The sequence below is a fragment of the Citrus sinensis genome, chromosome 6 (genome assembly GCF_022201045.2).
Source record: "Citrus sinensis cultivar Valencia sweet orange chromosome 6, DVS_A1.0, whole genome shotgun sequence".
NCBI classification, from domain to species: domain Eukaryota; kingdom Viridiplantae; phylum Streptophyta; class Magnoliopsida; order Sapindales; family Rutaceae; genus Citrus; species Citrus sinensis.
In genome coordinates, this window is record NC_068561.1 from 17,993,447 (window position 1) to 18,007,583 (window position 14,137).

General features: G+C 34.5%; 2 protein-coding genes across 3 annotated transcripts; one reads left to right on the plus strand and one right to left on the minus strand.

The window, feature by feature from the left end:
- The first annotated feature begins 876 nt into the window (after positions 1-876).
- LOC102628060 (uncharacterized) lies at positions 877-5,683 on the plus strand. Of its 2 annotated transcripts, none has more exons than XM_006481132.3 (4): positions 877-1,345; positions 1,426-2,353; positions 3,731-3,858; positions 4,850-5,683. In XM_006481132.3, exons 1-4 carry the CDS (start codon positions 1,223-1,225, stop codon positions 5,300-5,302), a joined length of 1,632 nt encoding a protein of 543 aa, XP_006481195.1. In that variant the 5' UTR covers positions 877-1,222; the 3' UTR covers positions 5,303-5,683. The 2 variants fall into 2 exon arrangements, with proteins under 2 accessions (XP_006481195.1, XP_052299378.1); XM_052443418.1 differs by having other exon boundaries at positions 5,065-5,126.
- Positions 5,684-6,955: 1,272 nt separating this feature from the next.
- On the minus strand, positions 6,956-11,245 carry LOC102628346 (leucine-rich repeat receptor-like protein kinase PXC2). Its single transcript, XM_006481133.4, has 2 exons — positions 9,251-11,245; positions 6,956-8,680 (listed from the first exon to the last, which is right to left on the minus strand). Exons 1-2 carry the CDS (start codon positions 10,708-10,710, stop codon positions 7,237-7,239), a joined length of 2,904 nt encoding a protein of 967 aa, XP_006481196.1. The 5' UTR covers positions 10,711-11,245; the 3' UTR covers positions 6,956-7,236.
- Positions 11,246-14,137: the final 2,892 nt, after the last annotated feature.

Genomic DNA, 14,137 nt, shown 5'->3' on the forward strand with positions numbered 1-14,137 from the left:
TTTCTAATTCTCTAATTTTGTTTATTGTTCATTAAAATTTTATATGATCTTCTATTATGTCAAATATGACATGAAGATCCCTCTCTTCTTTTTTTAATTTTTACCTAGTAAGAATGAATAATGGTGCTTTATTTTAAATTATTTTATTTAAGTTCATATGTGCTTATGTATTTTTCGTATTTTAAGTATGTACTTTGTTATAATACTAAAAGCATTAGTTGTTTATTTTGTTATATGCTAATTAATTTCTTAAACTTAGTGAATTATGAGAGGGTTTTCTGAAAATTATTATTATTACGTGAAATTTGATCTCATTTTGATTAAAATTAAAATAATAAAAAATAAAATATTTTCATGTAGAATTTTTTACTGTTTTCATTTTCATATGTTGTTTTGAAAACAAACTACCAAGTAAATTTTCATTGTAAAAAACATCACATCAAAAATATTATTCTCCTTCTCTAAAATAAGAGCCAAAAACACTAATTAAAAAATATTATTATACACGTCTTAAATATCTACTTTATTTTTATCTTCTTCTCTTTCTTCCATCAAATTTATCTCTAACTCTCATTTCTCATCTTCTCCTTCTCTCTCCCTTAATAGTAAATCTAAACTCTTATCTTCTTCATAAAGATGTAATTAAAACAAAAGAAAAAAAAAAAGAAAACCATGATCACAAAAAAAAAATCAATAAAAGCTTCGTCATTTTCAGTTTTGAAAACGAAAAATATTGTCTGAAAAACAGCACCAAAACACTCTATCCATATCCTAAAATTTGGCAAAATCTCAATGGGCCTGTCGTGTAAGGCCCAAATGTTTTTGGTAGAACGTAAGGCCCATATTTAAAAGAACTCAAAATGACGCAAATCATGCACACGTCACCATTCCCAGATGCCCAGATTAGATTTACCCGCGTAAACCCTAATTGATCTAATCAATGTGCTTGCTTATTCAATTTCAGTTGAATTCGGGACCCAAAAATTTGTCCTCTCTCAATTTATTATTAATTTGTCCAATTTTTATTCAACTGCGTCAAATCCAAGCTCAGATGCATCAAAAACTGTATGAAAGCTTCTAATTTTGCAGCAAAGATGAGATTTTGGGATCGAAAATTGCCGCAGTTTTTGGGGATTTGATTTCCACGGGCCAAGCCGCTAAGTTCAAATTTTGGAACCTTATAACAGCAAGTTGTTAGAGGTAGTTTAATTGGTTAATAATAATGGATAAAAATGTAGCCCTTGCAGTGTTTTTCTTGTTTTCGATTTCTATTGCCGATGTTGCCCATGCTACATTTCGATACTTAGCTGCAGCTCCCCCACAAAATAATACCACTTCAGCGCAAGTAATTCTCCATTCCTCTCATTTGATGTTGATTATTTTTTAAATGGATGATTTTATTTTTTTAAAAAAATTTTTTGTTAGGTTACAGGCGAAAATAAACAGGATCCTAATCAGATTGGACCAGTGAAAAAGCCAGAAAACGTTCAACCATCCAACAATTCAGCGCCTTTGGATCCGAAACCGATCAGTAAAACGGATTTGGTTAGTCCACCTCAAAATCCAATTACAGGTAACAGCAAAAAATTGAATTTTCCGCGTTCAGGAAGTTCCACTGGCCAAAATCAAATAGTCCCAAAGGATGTTAACCATAAGGATGATGGAAAGAATTCAAGTCCTCTTGATAAGGGAAAGAATCCAGAACATGTAAGTGGTACTGATTTGTTAAGTCCTCCTAATAAGGGGAAGAGTCCAGAGCATGTAAATGGTATGGATTTGTTGAGTCCTTCTCCAGTAAAGGAAAATGTAAGTGGTACAGATTTTTTGAGTCCATCTCCAGTAAAGACACATGTTAATGGTACGGATAATAGGAAGAATGGTGGAGTTAAAGAGAAAGCTATTGATGATAAAAGCAATGAAAATGGAAAGAGTGGTGGAGCAAAAGGGAAGACTAATGATGATAAACGCAGCGAAACAGATAATGGGAAGATTGGCGTAGGGAAAGAGAAGACTGATGATAAAAGCGATGAAACAGAGAATGGGAAGAATGGTAGAGCGAAAGAGAAGCCTATTGCTGATAAAACAAATGTAACAGATAATGAGAAGAATGGCGGAGTTAAAGAGAAGAGTGATAAAAGCAATGAAACTGATAATGGGAAGAATGGTGGAGCGAAGGAGAAGAATACTGATGATAAAAGCAATGAAATGGATAATGGGAAGAACGGTGGAGTTAAAGAGAAGACTATTGATGATAAAAGCGGTTCAGAGTTCGGGGTTAATGAAACATGCAATGGGTTACATAAGTGTGAGGATTTGAAGGCACTGATTGCCTGCATTCAAAATTTTGACACTGGTAATTTATATAGCCTGTTTTTTTTTTTTTCCTGTGTAGTTTGGTTTTTGTATGCATTTGTGTAATTTTAAGAGGCATTCTGGATGCTGTTTCTCTTACTAGAAATGCTTGTTTGATGTTACGAAATACTATTTGGAATACTTTAGGATTTGGATAGTATGTGTTTAAGAGATTATGCAATTACTTGGACAATGGTTGTAGGATTTAGTTTGCAATGTTGAGGATGAGAAGATAATTGATCTGGAATTATTTATTTGCATTTATATTTGGATGAGAAGAGTTTGAAAGTGTCTATTAGGAGAGAACTGATATTACATTAGGTGTTAGACATTGGCTTAATATCTTTCCTGGATATTAGTGATTGCTATGATTATTTGGTTGCACTGTTCCTTGCATCTATAAGATTAATGCTCTCTAGAATTAAAGTAAACCAGCTCTAGAAAAGCTTAGGATATCTGGAGACTAATTCTCAGATGTCATTGACGTGTAAGATTAATATGCATCTTTAATAGTGTGTCGCCCTATTGAAGTTGTGTTCGAAGGTTGATTAATCTCTTGGTCGTTAGGTAGTATTGTTTTCAGTACATTAAGAAGGTGTGATTTATCATTCATCATTCAGTTAATTATTACTTTTGATATGCAAAATGTTGATGGCAATCTAAAACTTTTTAAGCATTTTATCTCTTTTTATTGCAACTGGCATGAGAATCAACTAGTTATTATGCTTCAAAAATAATATGATTATTGATATGCTATTTCTTTTGTTCTGCTTCTTCCTATAAATATCTTTTAAACTAGTTGAAGCATAGTTGGCATTTTGATCCTTTTTCCTGGTGTTTCTGCTAAGAAAGTACTGTCAAAGATCAAGTTTATTTGCCTCCCTGTCATGTCAACAAAATCTTTGTATTAGTTTCCATTGTTCTTCCCGAATGCGTTGATTTAAATATGTAGATAAATTTGATCTTCTCTTAGGTTTAGCTCCAGGGTGCAAGGTAGGGTTTTGGTAGTCACTAGGTTGCATTTTTAATCTTATCAAATAAACAAATGAATAACTTACATGTTTTTGCCCCTTTATTAGCACACATTTTCCTTTAGTTCAATCTTTACTTTAGATATTTTCTCATTGGACAAGAATAGTGCAAAAGGATTCATGCAGCTTATTTAGTTGAATTAATGCTTTGTTAGTTAGGTTGAGCACCTACACTTCATATCATTATCTGTTCATTTGTGATTTCAGGATTTGCCCTGTCCCAAGTTATGTGTCTGGGAGTTTGATAGCTATGTTCATGCAGGCAGATTGTAGCTCTTCATTATTTGGAGTGTTTAAGGTGTTTAAAACACGGTAATCCTTCATCTAATTTCCTTTTCTGTTATCAGGGTCCGGAGAATTAACTATTCTAGTCCAAAATGAAGGAGAAAAGACTCTGATAGTTACTATTACCATCCCAACTGCTGTTGAAAACCCTTTGAAGCAGCTAAAAATACCTAAACACCAAACTCAAAAGGTAGGGAATCTTTTTTCTTTTAATTTTTTTTTCTGCTGCTTATTATATTTTGGGAAATCATCATTTGTCCAGCCAATGTTTAATCACAGTTCAAAAATACTTTGCTGTTAAACTAAAATTTTGTTCTATAAACAATCAATTTGTTTTAAGAAAATATATAGATAACTAAATTTAACAAAGAAGAAAAGGGGAAAGAATAAAAAAGGTAGAAAATTTGAAAAAAAAAAATCTTTGGGGGGGGGGGGGGGGGGAATTTTTTTCTCATTTTTTCTATTTTACCCTGTGATGTCATCAAAACTAACAGCCATTAATGTCGAAGTGGAAAATTGATACACTTTGCAAATATTGGGGGGACTGCTAATAATTTTAAAAGGATTTGAGTATATTAAAACTTGCATTAAACAATGGGGGTGGACAAATGATAATTTCCTTTATATTTTTCAATGGAACTGTTAGATCTTTAGTTATAAGGTTTGAAATGAAAATTGAGGTTAAGCGGGTGGAGTGTATCTGTCAATCGAAATATATAATAAAAACAAGGAAAATTGAACTTTAACGGGTGGCATTTCTTGTGTTACTCTTAGGAAATGATTTTATCTGCAAGTTGCTAAGTTCAGATGGCCTGTCTGGAAATTTTATGAGTAAAAATGGCTGGTTTTGTTTGTTTTTGGTGGGGGGGGGAGAGATCGCGACTACCGTTACTAAGTCTTTTACTAGAAACAAAGCTAAGATATATATGAAAGCTAAAGGAAAAATTTTGGATAAACTAGAAGAATACTTTCTTTGTTGCTGATTTGGCTGAGATCTATGATCCTGATCATTTTTTCATGCTCATTTGACGATACAACAAGATTTGAACTTAGTTTAAAACAGCTTGTTTTTGTGTTTAAGTTTCTTTGCTCTCAGTTGTTTATTGTTTGTTTGTGCATTACTGTAAACAGTCTATGGGAAACTTCACTGATCATTTTATTTCGCCATTTGTTCATTTTAGATAAATATTTCCCTATCTGCTAGGAAGAACTCCAAACTTGTATTGAATGCTGGAAATGGTGAATGTGTGCTTCACATGGGTCGGCCTGCATCTGAAGAAAAAATTTTCATCTACCTCCCATCTTATGACAAGATTTTAACACCGATCAATGGTGCATATTTCCTGATTCTTTCTGTCCTCATATTTGGAGTGACATGGGCTTGCTGCAAATGTAGGAAGAGGAGATGGAATGATGGAGTTCCTTATCAAGAACTTGAAATGGGATTGCCTGAATCTGTTTCAGCTATGAATGTGGAAACAGCAGAAGGTTGGGATGAAGGTTGGGATGATGATTGGGATGAGAATAATGCAGTGAAATCACCAGGAGCATCTCGTATAGGGAGCATTTCAGCCAATGGTCTTACTTCTAGGTCTCCAAACAGAGATGGTTGGGAACATGACTGGAATGAGTAGAACTTTACTAGATGAGATACAAAATGGGTGTTTCACCAGGGACTTGGATGAGGACCAAGATATACAGAAAATTAGGAGAATTAATATACTGAATGTAAAGCATTCTCATACTAGTATTATAACAATAGTACTAGTATTATAACAAATAGTACTGAGAATTCGAAAAATAGGATGGTGAGGCGCATAATATTTATGCATTTTGTAACTGTTGTTAGCTCTCTTTGTTCTGTGAATGAACAGCACTTGACTGGTGGTTTTCCACAATTTTGTTTTCTTTTTTTCCCCCCTCCCCATTCCTTCAATGTTAGGAATAAGTTTTGGGAAGATGGCAAAAGTACTGTATACACAGTTGGTTATATACATATTTTTTTTTTGTTTTTACATGCTGTACTTTTTTATTTCAAGCTCTCATTTGACTGGAAAGTAATGACACTGCTTGGTTGGAACCAAAAAGCAGAAACAAGAATCAATGGTGCCTGTCATTCAATTCAAAACTCCATTCAATCTGTTCCCACAATGGATATGGGTATATTTCTTTCACTTTTAGCCACCTTGTTCAATGAAATGGGTGTCTTATCATTCTCAGATCACTCCAAATTTCATAATCTGAAGTAGATACTGCCAAGCTTTTGATTAGATTGTGAACTGAGGTCGAGCACTAATTGTATTAGTGGATCTACTTTTAGATTTTTGAATCAAAGTATCTTTGAGAAAATGGTTAAGAAGTTGAATTGAGACTCAAATTTTTCAACTGTTGCCACAAAATTCAATGTGTGCTGCAATCTGATGACAGTTAGTTTCTAAGCAACAAATAAGCTATAAGGCAAGAAACCAATAAATACTCTTCATCTTATTTTGGCTTTACTTCCCATGTTTTAATTTGGGCTTCAATTAGTTTTATGAACTACTAAGAAATTTATATATATAAGAAGAATTCCTTTTTATTTTCATGACCCATAAGCTTAAAAAAGCGCTTTTAAAAGTTCCCATGGCAAGCATGATGATTGTTGCGCACTAAATACTATCATGCATAAAGTTTTAGAAGTGCTTTTCAGGGCCCCCATGTGTTGTGCTCTGATGATGTCCTAGCTTATTTTCATTAGGTTCCCAGGCGTCCAACACCACCTGATTATATTAAACTTAACATCTAAGCGTTAATTATTATCCATGCTTGCAGAAACGAGAGAATCAGTGTCTCTGGACCAACCTCGAATGATTTCATTGCTCATATAATGACTACTGTCACTGCTTCCGGTGCATGACTGGTGGTGTAATTGCAAAAGAATTTGATCATGCCAAAAAATTTTAAGAAAAGTAATGTCAATGTGAATTCAAGCTTAGAAATATAAAAAAGGAATCAAGTGCTTTTCCTTTTTCCTTTTTTTTTTCAACAGCATCATGTATTAATACCATTCAATTTTCTCGAGTCACTTGGCAAGAACTCGACTTATGAGCCATCATTAGCTTATTATTTTATTCTTGTCTCCCTCTTCCTTCTTCCTTTTTTCCCCTTTTGTTTTCTTTTGAATTAAAGAATGACAAGAACTTGTTGGGACACTTTAAACTATTTTCCATTTTATCAAGAAGCAGTAGAGACTTGTGAGGGCACTACAGAAAATCCCATGGACAATATGAGAGCAAAACAAAGAGGGATGATGGGAATGAATGTGGAATGTATGGAGATATATAAATGAACAATATTTTGTAAGTTCCACGTTCAACCGATGAAAAAGAATCCGGTAATGGACAATGTAACAATTTCCGATGGGAGAAAGAAATGTAAAAGTAAAGGAAAAATACAATGACAAGTAAAAACAAACAAAAAAATTGAAGAGAACTTGATATTGAGCACTCTGTTATCTTTTTCCTTCTGTTTAACTGACAAACCGGATTCTTGTTCGCCGGAAATCTCATCATCCTTCTAGAAATTTGCTTCACTCCAACTCCTCTTGCCCATCTAAAGGGGATTGGATCAGCTCCAAAATGTTCACGACCTCTTCCATGTCAGGCCGATTAGAAGGCACTTGAGATGCACATATTAGCCCAAGCTTTATCACAGGAATTGCTTCATCTGCTGGAAAATTGCCCCGAAGCCTTGCATCAACACAATCTTCCACTCTCCCATCCTCCAGTGCTCCTCGAACCATATCACAGAGAACCACTACGTCGTCCTCCATGTATTCCACTGGTCTCTTCCCTGTTACCACCTCCAAAACCAAGACCCCGAATCCATACACATCACACTTCTCAGTTATCTTCACCGTTCGACATGCAAACTCAGGAGCCATGTAGCCAAGTGCACTCTGAATTTTGCTGCTTAAGATGCAGCGGTCTAACATTGGTAACAGCCTTGCCAGACCAAAGTCTCCAACCTTGGGCTCACCAGAACTATCTATTAGAACATTGGTTGATTTCAGATTGTAGTGAATTATGTTCGTGTGATGTAGATAGGCCAAACCTTTTGCCATTCCCAGGATTATGTTGAACCTCTGTCGCCAAGAGAGGCAATTTCTGCTGGATCCATCATGGAGATGCTTGTATAAACTTCCACTGGAGATGAATTCATAAATGAGAAGCTGCAAGGATGGAGTCCAGTAATATCCTTCAAGAGCTACAAGATTGTGGTGTCTTATCTTCCCTAGTGTTTTCATTTCCTTTTCAAAATCTTCTTGGGACTTGATTAAACCTGAAACAGTTAGCTTCTTGATGGCAACAGAACGACCATCTTGCAAGATTGTTCGATACACAACTCCAAATCCACCACGACCAAGTTCACAGTCCTTATTTAGCAGCGCATTAGCTCCAGCAGCAAATTCAGCATCGCCAGAAAACATTACAAGCTTCCCATAGTTTGGATCCTTAGTGGGAGAACAACTGTAATCCTCCCCACCGGAAAATGAGAGTGCAGCAGCAGCACGTGACATAGAAGACCTCACACGGATATTGAGGACAGTAACAGCTATTACACCAATGGCAATAAAAGCAGCTGCCCCAATGGCAATGAGGGCAGAGATGCTGAGTACAATCTTGCGACGGTGATTAGGGGAGGAGTTGCCAGTGTAGGGGTTGGAAGAGTTGGGGTTGAGGACAATGGGCTTGTTCTGAACAGCAGGACATGAGCGGTTAACAACAGATCCGCACAGGGATGGATTCCCGGAGACAGATGAGGGGGAAATGGTGTTAAAGAAGCCCCCAACTGGTAGTTCACCATGTAGGTGATTGTGGGAGATATTAAAGGACAGGAGGTGGGAAAGATTTATAAGTTCTTTGGGTAATATTCCAGAGAGGTCATTAAAAGACAAGTCTACATACTTAAGATTGCTAAGGTTTGCAATGGCAGCAGGGACTGGACCAGTGAGGTTGTTCTGAGACAGGATCCTGAACAATTTGAAAAGAGAAAAAGAAAAGAAAAAAAATTAAAATCGGAAACAAATCTTGTACTAAAGAAAGTGAAATTGTATTTGAACTGAAAATCATGAAAGGACCATATTTGTATTCCACATTTCAAGATCAGGTGATCTGGCCCATCTTTCTTCACCTATATGCTCTAAAAGGATGCCAACCACAAGCAAAAGATCAACTTGCACAAAAAATATTACTTGTTTCAGGGTGAAAATGCCAACATAAAATTAGTCAAATTCGTCTGCCTCACATCTTTGTTCAAACCAATATCAAGGCTGTAATTTTAAGATTGTAAGCTTATTGTTGATGTCTTGTACAATAATTTTACGTAAATTATCTAGGCCTCTGGAATAATGCTCAAGGTATCATTGAGTTAATCATATTGTAAGAGTTAAAAGGTCAATCCAGTGGGTGCCCAGACTATTGAAGGACTAAGATGAAGTACAAATGTAAGTATGTAAAAACTTTAAAAAGTTAAAAGCATTCAACTAACAATGTGAATCAAACAGAATCAAAGCAGAAATCAGGCAGCAAGAGAGAGCTTACAAAGATGTCAGAGATGAGCAGTTCTTGATTTGAGAAGGAATTCTACCAGACAGGAAATTCTTCTCCAGCTTCAGTTCCTTGAGTGAAACAGCTCCTCCAATTTGAGGAGGAATAGTTCCATTTAGCCAATTGTCACTGAAATCAAGAACTTGTATGGCTTTCAATTTTCCGATACTTGCAGGAATAGAACCAAACAAATAATTCATGGACATGTTCAAGAGCATCAAGCTACTAAGATCCCCAATGTTAGATGGGATTACACCAGATAATGCATTTGAAGAAAGATCCAAGACCTGAAGACCTTGATAGGAATCCTTCATCGACGCAGAAGAAGGATATTGCATACTTTCACCAAGTCTATTTCCAGAAAGGGACACAGTTTGTAAGCCCATCTTAAAAATCCATGTAGGAATATTACCTGTCAACTTATTTTGGCTAACATCTATAGCCAAAAGATTACCACAATTCATCATTGACTCCGGCAATCCTCCAGTAAACTGATTCATGGATATGTTTAATTCCTTCAGAAATACAAGGTTTCCTATTGAAGATGGAATCCTAACAGAAAATTGATTCAAAGAAAGATCCAAACTTTCAAGATTTGCCAACTTGCCAATCCAATCGGGAACTTCCCCTGTGAATGAATTCCCTTTTAAACTAAGAGAAGAGCATGAATTCAGCCTTTGCAATGAATCTGGAAGGCTCCCAGATAAAGAATTCACACCAAAATCAAGCACTTTCAACATTGAACAGCCTCCAATGTCTTCCGGAAGCTGCCCAGAGAACTTATTCTTACCTAACTTTATAGCTCTCAAATCATACAAATTGGAAATTCCTTTAACAATCTCTCCCTCCAATAAATTATTAGACAAATCAAGAGACTGAAGACTCCTCAAAAACCAAATTCCATAAGGCAACTGTCCCGAAAGCCGGTTAGAAGAAAAGTTAACAGACTCTAAGGATGAACAAAAGCTTAAAGACTCAGGAATTGGGCCAGTGAGATTGTTATTAGCAAAAGAAACCTCTCTTAAACTCCCACATTGTCTAAAAAACTCATCTGGGATCAACCCAGATAAATTGTTTTCACTAAAATCAACAACTTGTAAAGTCCCAAAGCTAGCAAGATCAGCATTTATAGTCCCAGTAAAGTTATTATTAGACAAAGAAAGAACTTGAAGAAACTGTAATCGTAAAAGGCCACGACCAATATGCCCCGAAAGAGAGAAGCCATCAAGAGTGAGCCCAACGACCCGCTTAGTTTTCGGGTCACATTTAACTCCGACCCAGTTGCAAGGATTATCATCATCTTCACTCCATGATGTTAGCTTCTCTTTTGGGTCCTCAAGCCCGGCCTTGAACACGATTAGCCCCAAAACATCGTCGTTGAATGTGGGGTCTAAAGAACGTACAAAAACTGGAGCTAAAACAAGTAAAAAGATTAACTTGAGCTTAAGTAGCATCCTTAACTCAATTTCAAAGGAGCAAAAGCTTGTATAAGTTTGCAAAACGCACTATAATGTCAACAAAAACTGAGGCTTGCCAAAGCAAAACAGAGTACATGCGATAGTGATTTAGCCATTAGAGAGAAAATAACAAAAGCAAGAATGAAACCGGCCAGCAAAACCACTCAGTTTTGGTTGGTTTTAGTCACCTTTGTGAAACAGTTGGTTTCATTTCCTCAACAGAATGAAAGCTTTTTTAAAAAACTAAAGACAGAGAAACAGAGGAAAAGACAAAGAAGAAGCTTGGTATTGTCAGAAAGGGGTGCCGGACTCAAGATGGTTTCTGGAGATATTCGCGGCGAAAGGAACGGGAGAGAAGGTCAAGCGAATGGAGCCCTAGAAAGAGGAGACATTAATGAGTGAAAGAGAGCAAGAAAAATGAAAGCTTTGGTTGGTTTGAAACTTTGAATAGTGACATGGAAAAAACAGAGAGAGAGAGAGAGAGAGTAAAGCAGAAAGCATTAAAAGCTTCTGAACGGCGAAAACAGAGAGCCATTGTCAGTCTTTTTATTTTACCATTTCTTCTCTTTTTGGCTTTTGAAATGTGAGGTAACATCAAGGAGGCCCCTAAAAGTTCTAAAAATATTACAATTAAGGATATAATTTTTCACTATTTTCATAATGGTCTCCCCTATTGGATTCTATTACAACGTAACAAAATTAAAATGCGACTGGACAAGCGCACGACTGAGTTGTTTATATAATCAAGCCCATAATTTTTTGTCATTCTCAACAAAGTATTTTTCTAATATATATATATAAGTAGATTAAGAGTTAACAATCAGATTTTAAATTAAAATAAATTGTTAAAAAGTTGTAGATTTAATCTCAAGCAAAAAGAGCATTATAACATAATTTTTAAATTATTTTTGAAGTTCAAGAAATCATGAAGACAATGAATCAAGTTACAAAGAAACACATATTAAGAAATTGTAATGGTACTAGGAGCGACACTATATGTTGGCTGAGCTCATTCAAAATCTGCAGTTTTTTTTAATTATAGAAATGCAATTAATACTCATTTTATGAACTCGCCACTGTTATATTTTCAAGTTTGTCACAATGGTATTTTACAAGTTTATCATTCCATTCAATTTTAAAATTTGGCCATATAAATTTAATCTAAAATTCAGTAACTCATTATACCTACCAAAGGTGATTTGTTTCTCACCTTTAGTTTTTCTTCTTTTTAATTTAATAATTTGCTCTCGTCCCATTTTAAACTAAAACAATTTAAATCTTAACATCCAAAACCCAATAATTATATTACTATAAAAATAAAAATTGTAACCAAAGTCAAACAATGATTATAATAGATTGAAAATAAGCTAGCCGCACATGTTAGAAAATAAAACACATTTTATTTATTTATTATTTTTACATAAGTACAACATAAAGAAATTAAAAGAAGAAATTGTAACTAATTCCTAGTCTATTGAATTCCTAGCAGACTTTCTATAAAATAATGGACCATATCAATTAAAAATAATTTAACACACTCTAATAAAATTCTCGTTTCGCGCTTGAATGACATTGCCCATTCATTAAACTTATTAGATATTATGGTTTGAAACTTACCCAGCACATCTTATGTACTTATTCACAAAGTTGAATTGATGAAAGTCATGCATTCCTCATAAAAATAAATTTAAAATTACAGAAAATTAAATTAATTCAAAGTTACTTTAGTTGATATTTGACTACAAGTGCTGCCAAATAAAAATTAAAAAAAAAATCTGCCAAATAATTTTTTTTTAAATCTATGATCTAAATACTATAGCTAATGCTAAGTTACATGCATGTAACTTAGGGGGATGCCAAATACTATACCACTTAAACTAGTTAATTTAGAAACTTAATTATTTTAAAATTTTCAAGAGTATACATTAGTTAAATTTGTTAATTTTGAGGAATTTTAGAAATTAATGCAAAACTATACACACACACACACATATATTATGTGTGTGTGTGTGATTCTTCTCAAATATAGGGGGCTACACGTTATTTTCCAAATTTGATGTCTAAAAACTCGTTCGAGTCAAACGAGAATCCGATGTGTGATTTACAGATGGCACTTCTCATTCCTTCACCATGTCCAATCCGACCTGACTCATCATTACACCGCAAATCAAAATTTTGCACCCATTCAAAAATTACCAGACAGTAACCCGGCATGCTTCTCTTTTGCTTTACCTTTTGTATTCTGTATAATTCCTTATAATAATAATAATAATAACACAAACACACACCATAAAAAAAAAAAAAAAAAAAAAGTCTCAATACCCTCTGTCTCTCTTTTCTGAGCCGTGCCCATAATTCCATTAATTCGACTCATTTAGACATGCCACTTTATTATTATTAGGTTCTTCCAATTCTTCATTTTTATTTATTTAGCAACAGTCAGAACACAGAGACTTACTTGAAATTACTTAAAACAAACTCTACCAAGTACCAACTTAACTTTGGCTGTTTGTGTTCTGTTTTTCTTTCTTTTACTTGATTTGACTTTCAGATACTCTGTTATTGTTTTAATGCTGTAATTATAATAATTATATTTTAGGATCAAGGAATGAAAGCTTCTACTTCACTTTTCCATTTCCACACTTGGCTCTCCCTCCTCCCATGTTAAAATTAATTAATTAATTAATTAATTAATTAATTAATTAATTAATGATGCATATGTATATAAAAATGTGACATTAATGCACATCTTGGGAGTTGATGTAGACTACTGCATCCCAGTGGCGTAAATGGCGCGGAATCTATAAATCTAACAACATAGATCAAATCAAAAAACAAACATAATCGTTTGCCTTTTTCATTTAATTTTTTTTTTTATAATTAAGAAATACTCAAAAGGAAGCTTGGTTTGGTAATGTTCTATTGGGCTGGCTCACCGAAGATAGGTGGGCTTTGCTTGCAATCTCCTCTAATCATAGAAATGGCACTTGGCAAGGCTTAAATGACAAGGGAAGAAAAGAAAAGCTGTCCGGTTTTATGGAGCCTAAACTCATTATTAATCCTTCATAATCATGTCCATACCGGCTGCTTTTCGGCAAGGAGTAAGAATTACGTACTGAACCAAATCTCTAATTTGTCTAGATTTCAAAGTATTGTTCCTGTAGTCATAAATCATAATCCATTTGGTCAAGTTCAAATTTGGTAAAGTGTCATGTACCACGGTCACGGACGTAACCAATGGTTTTGATGATGTATAATGTGATTTACCAATAAGGATGGCAAATTGACAAATTTTCAAACATGTAATGAATATTTCATTACATTTTCTTATTATTTATCCATATTTGAACTAATTATTTAGGTGCCATAATTATCGTGCCATAATTATCGTGCACCTACATCAACATGTTTGAACTAATTATTT

What these genes read in the sequence shown, in the direction of transcription:
- LOC102628060 (XM_006481132.3), top strand. Translation starts at nt 1,223, where the DNA reads ATGGATAAAAATGTAGCCCTTGCAGTGTTTTTCTTGTTTTCGATTTCT. An exon ending in ATAATACCACTTCAGCGCAA is followed by an intron (nt 1,346 to 1,425) that starts GTAATTCTCCAT and finishes ATTTTTTGTTAG; the next exon opens with GTTACAGGCGAAAATAAACA. An exon ending in CATTCAAAATTTTGACACTG is followed by an intron (nt 2,354 to 3,730) that starts GTAATTTATATA and finishes TTCTGTTATCAG; the next exon opens with GGTCCGGAGAATTAACTATT.
- LOC102628346 (XM_006481133.4), bottom strand. Translation starts at nt 10,710, where the DNA reads ATGCTACTTAAGCTCAAGTTAATCTTTTTACTTGTTTTAGCTCCAGTT. An exon ending in TGCTCATCTCTGACATCTTT is followed by an intron (nt 8,681 to 9,250) that starts GTAAGCTCTCTC and finishes CAAATTGTTCAG; the next exon opens with GATCCTGTCTCAGAACAACC.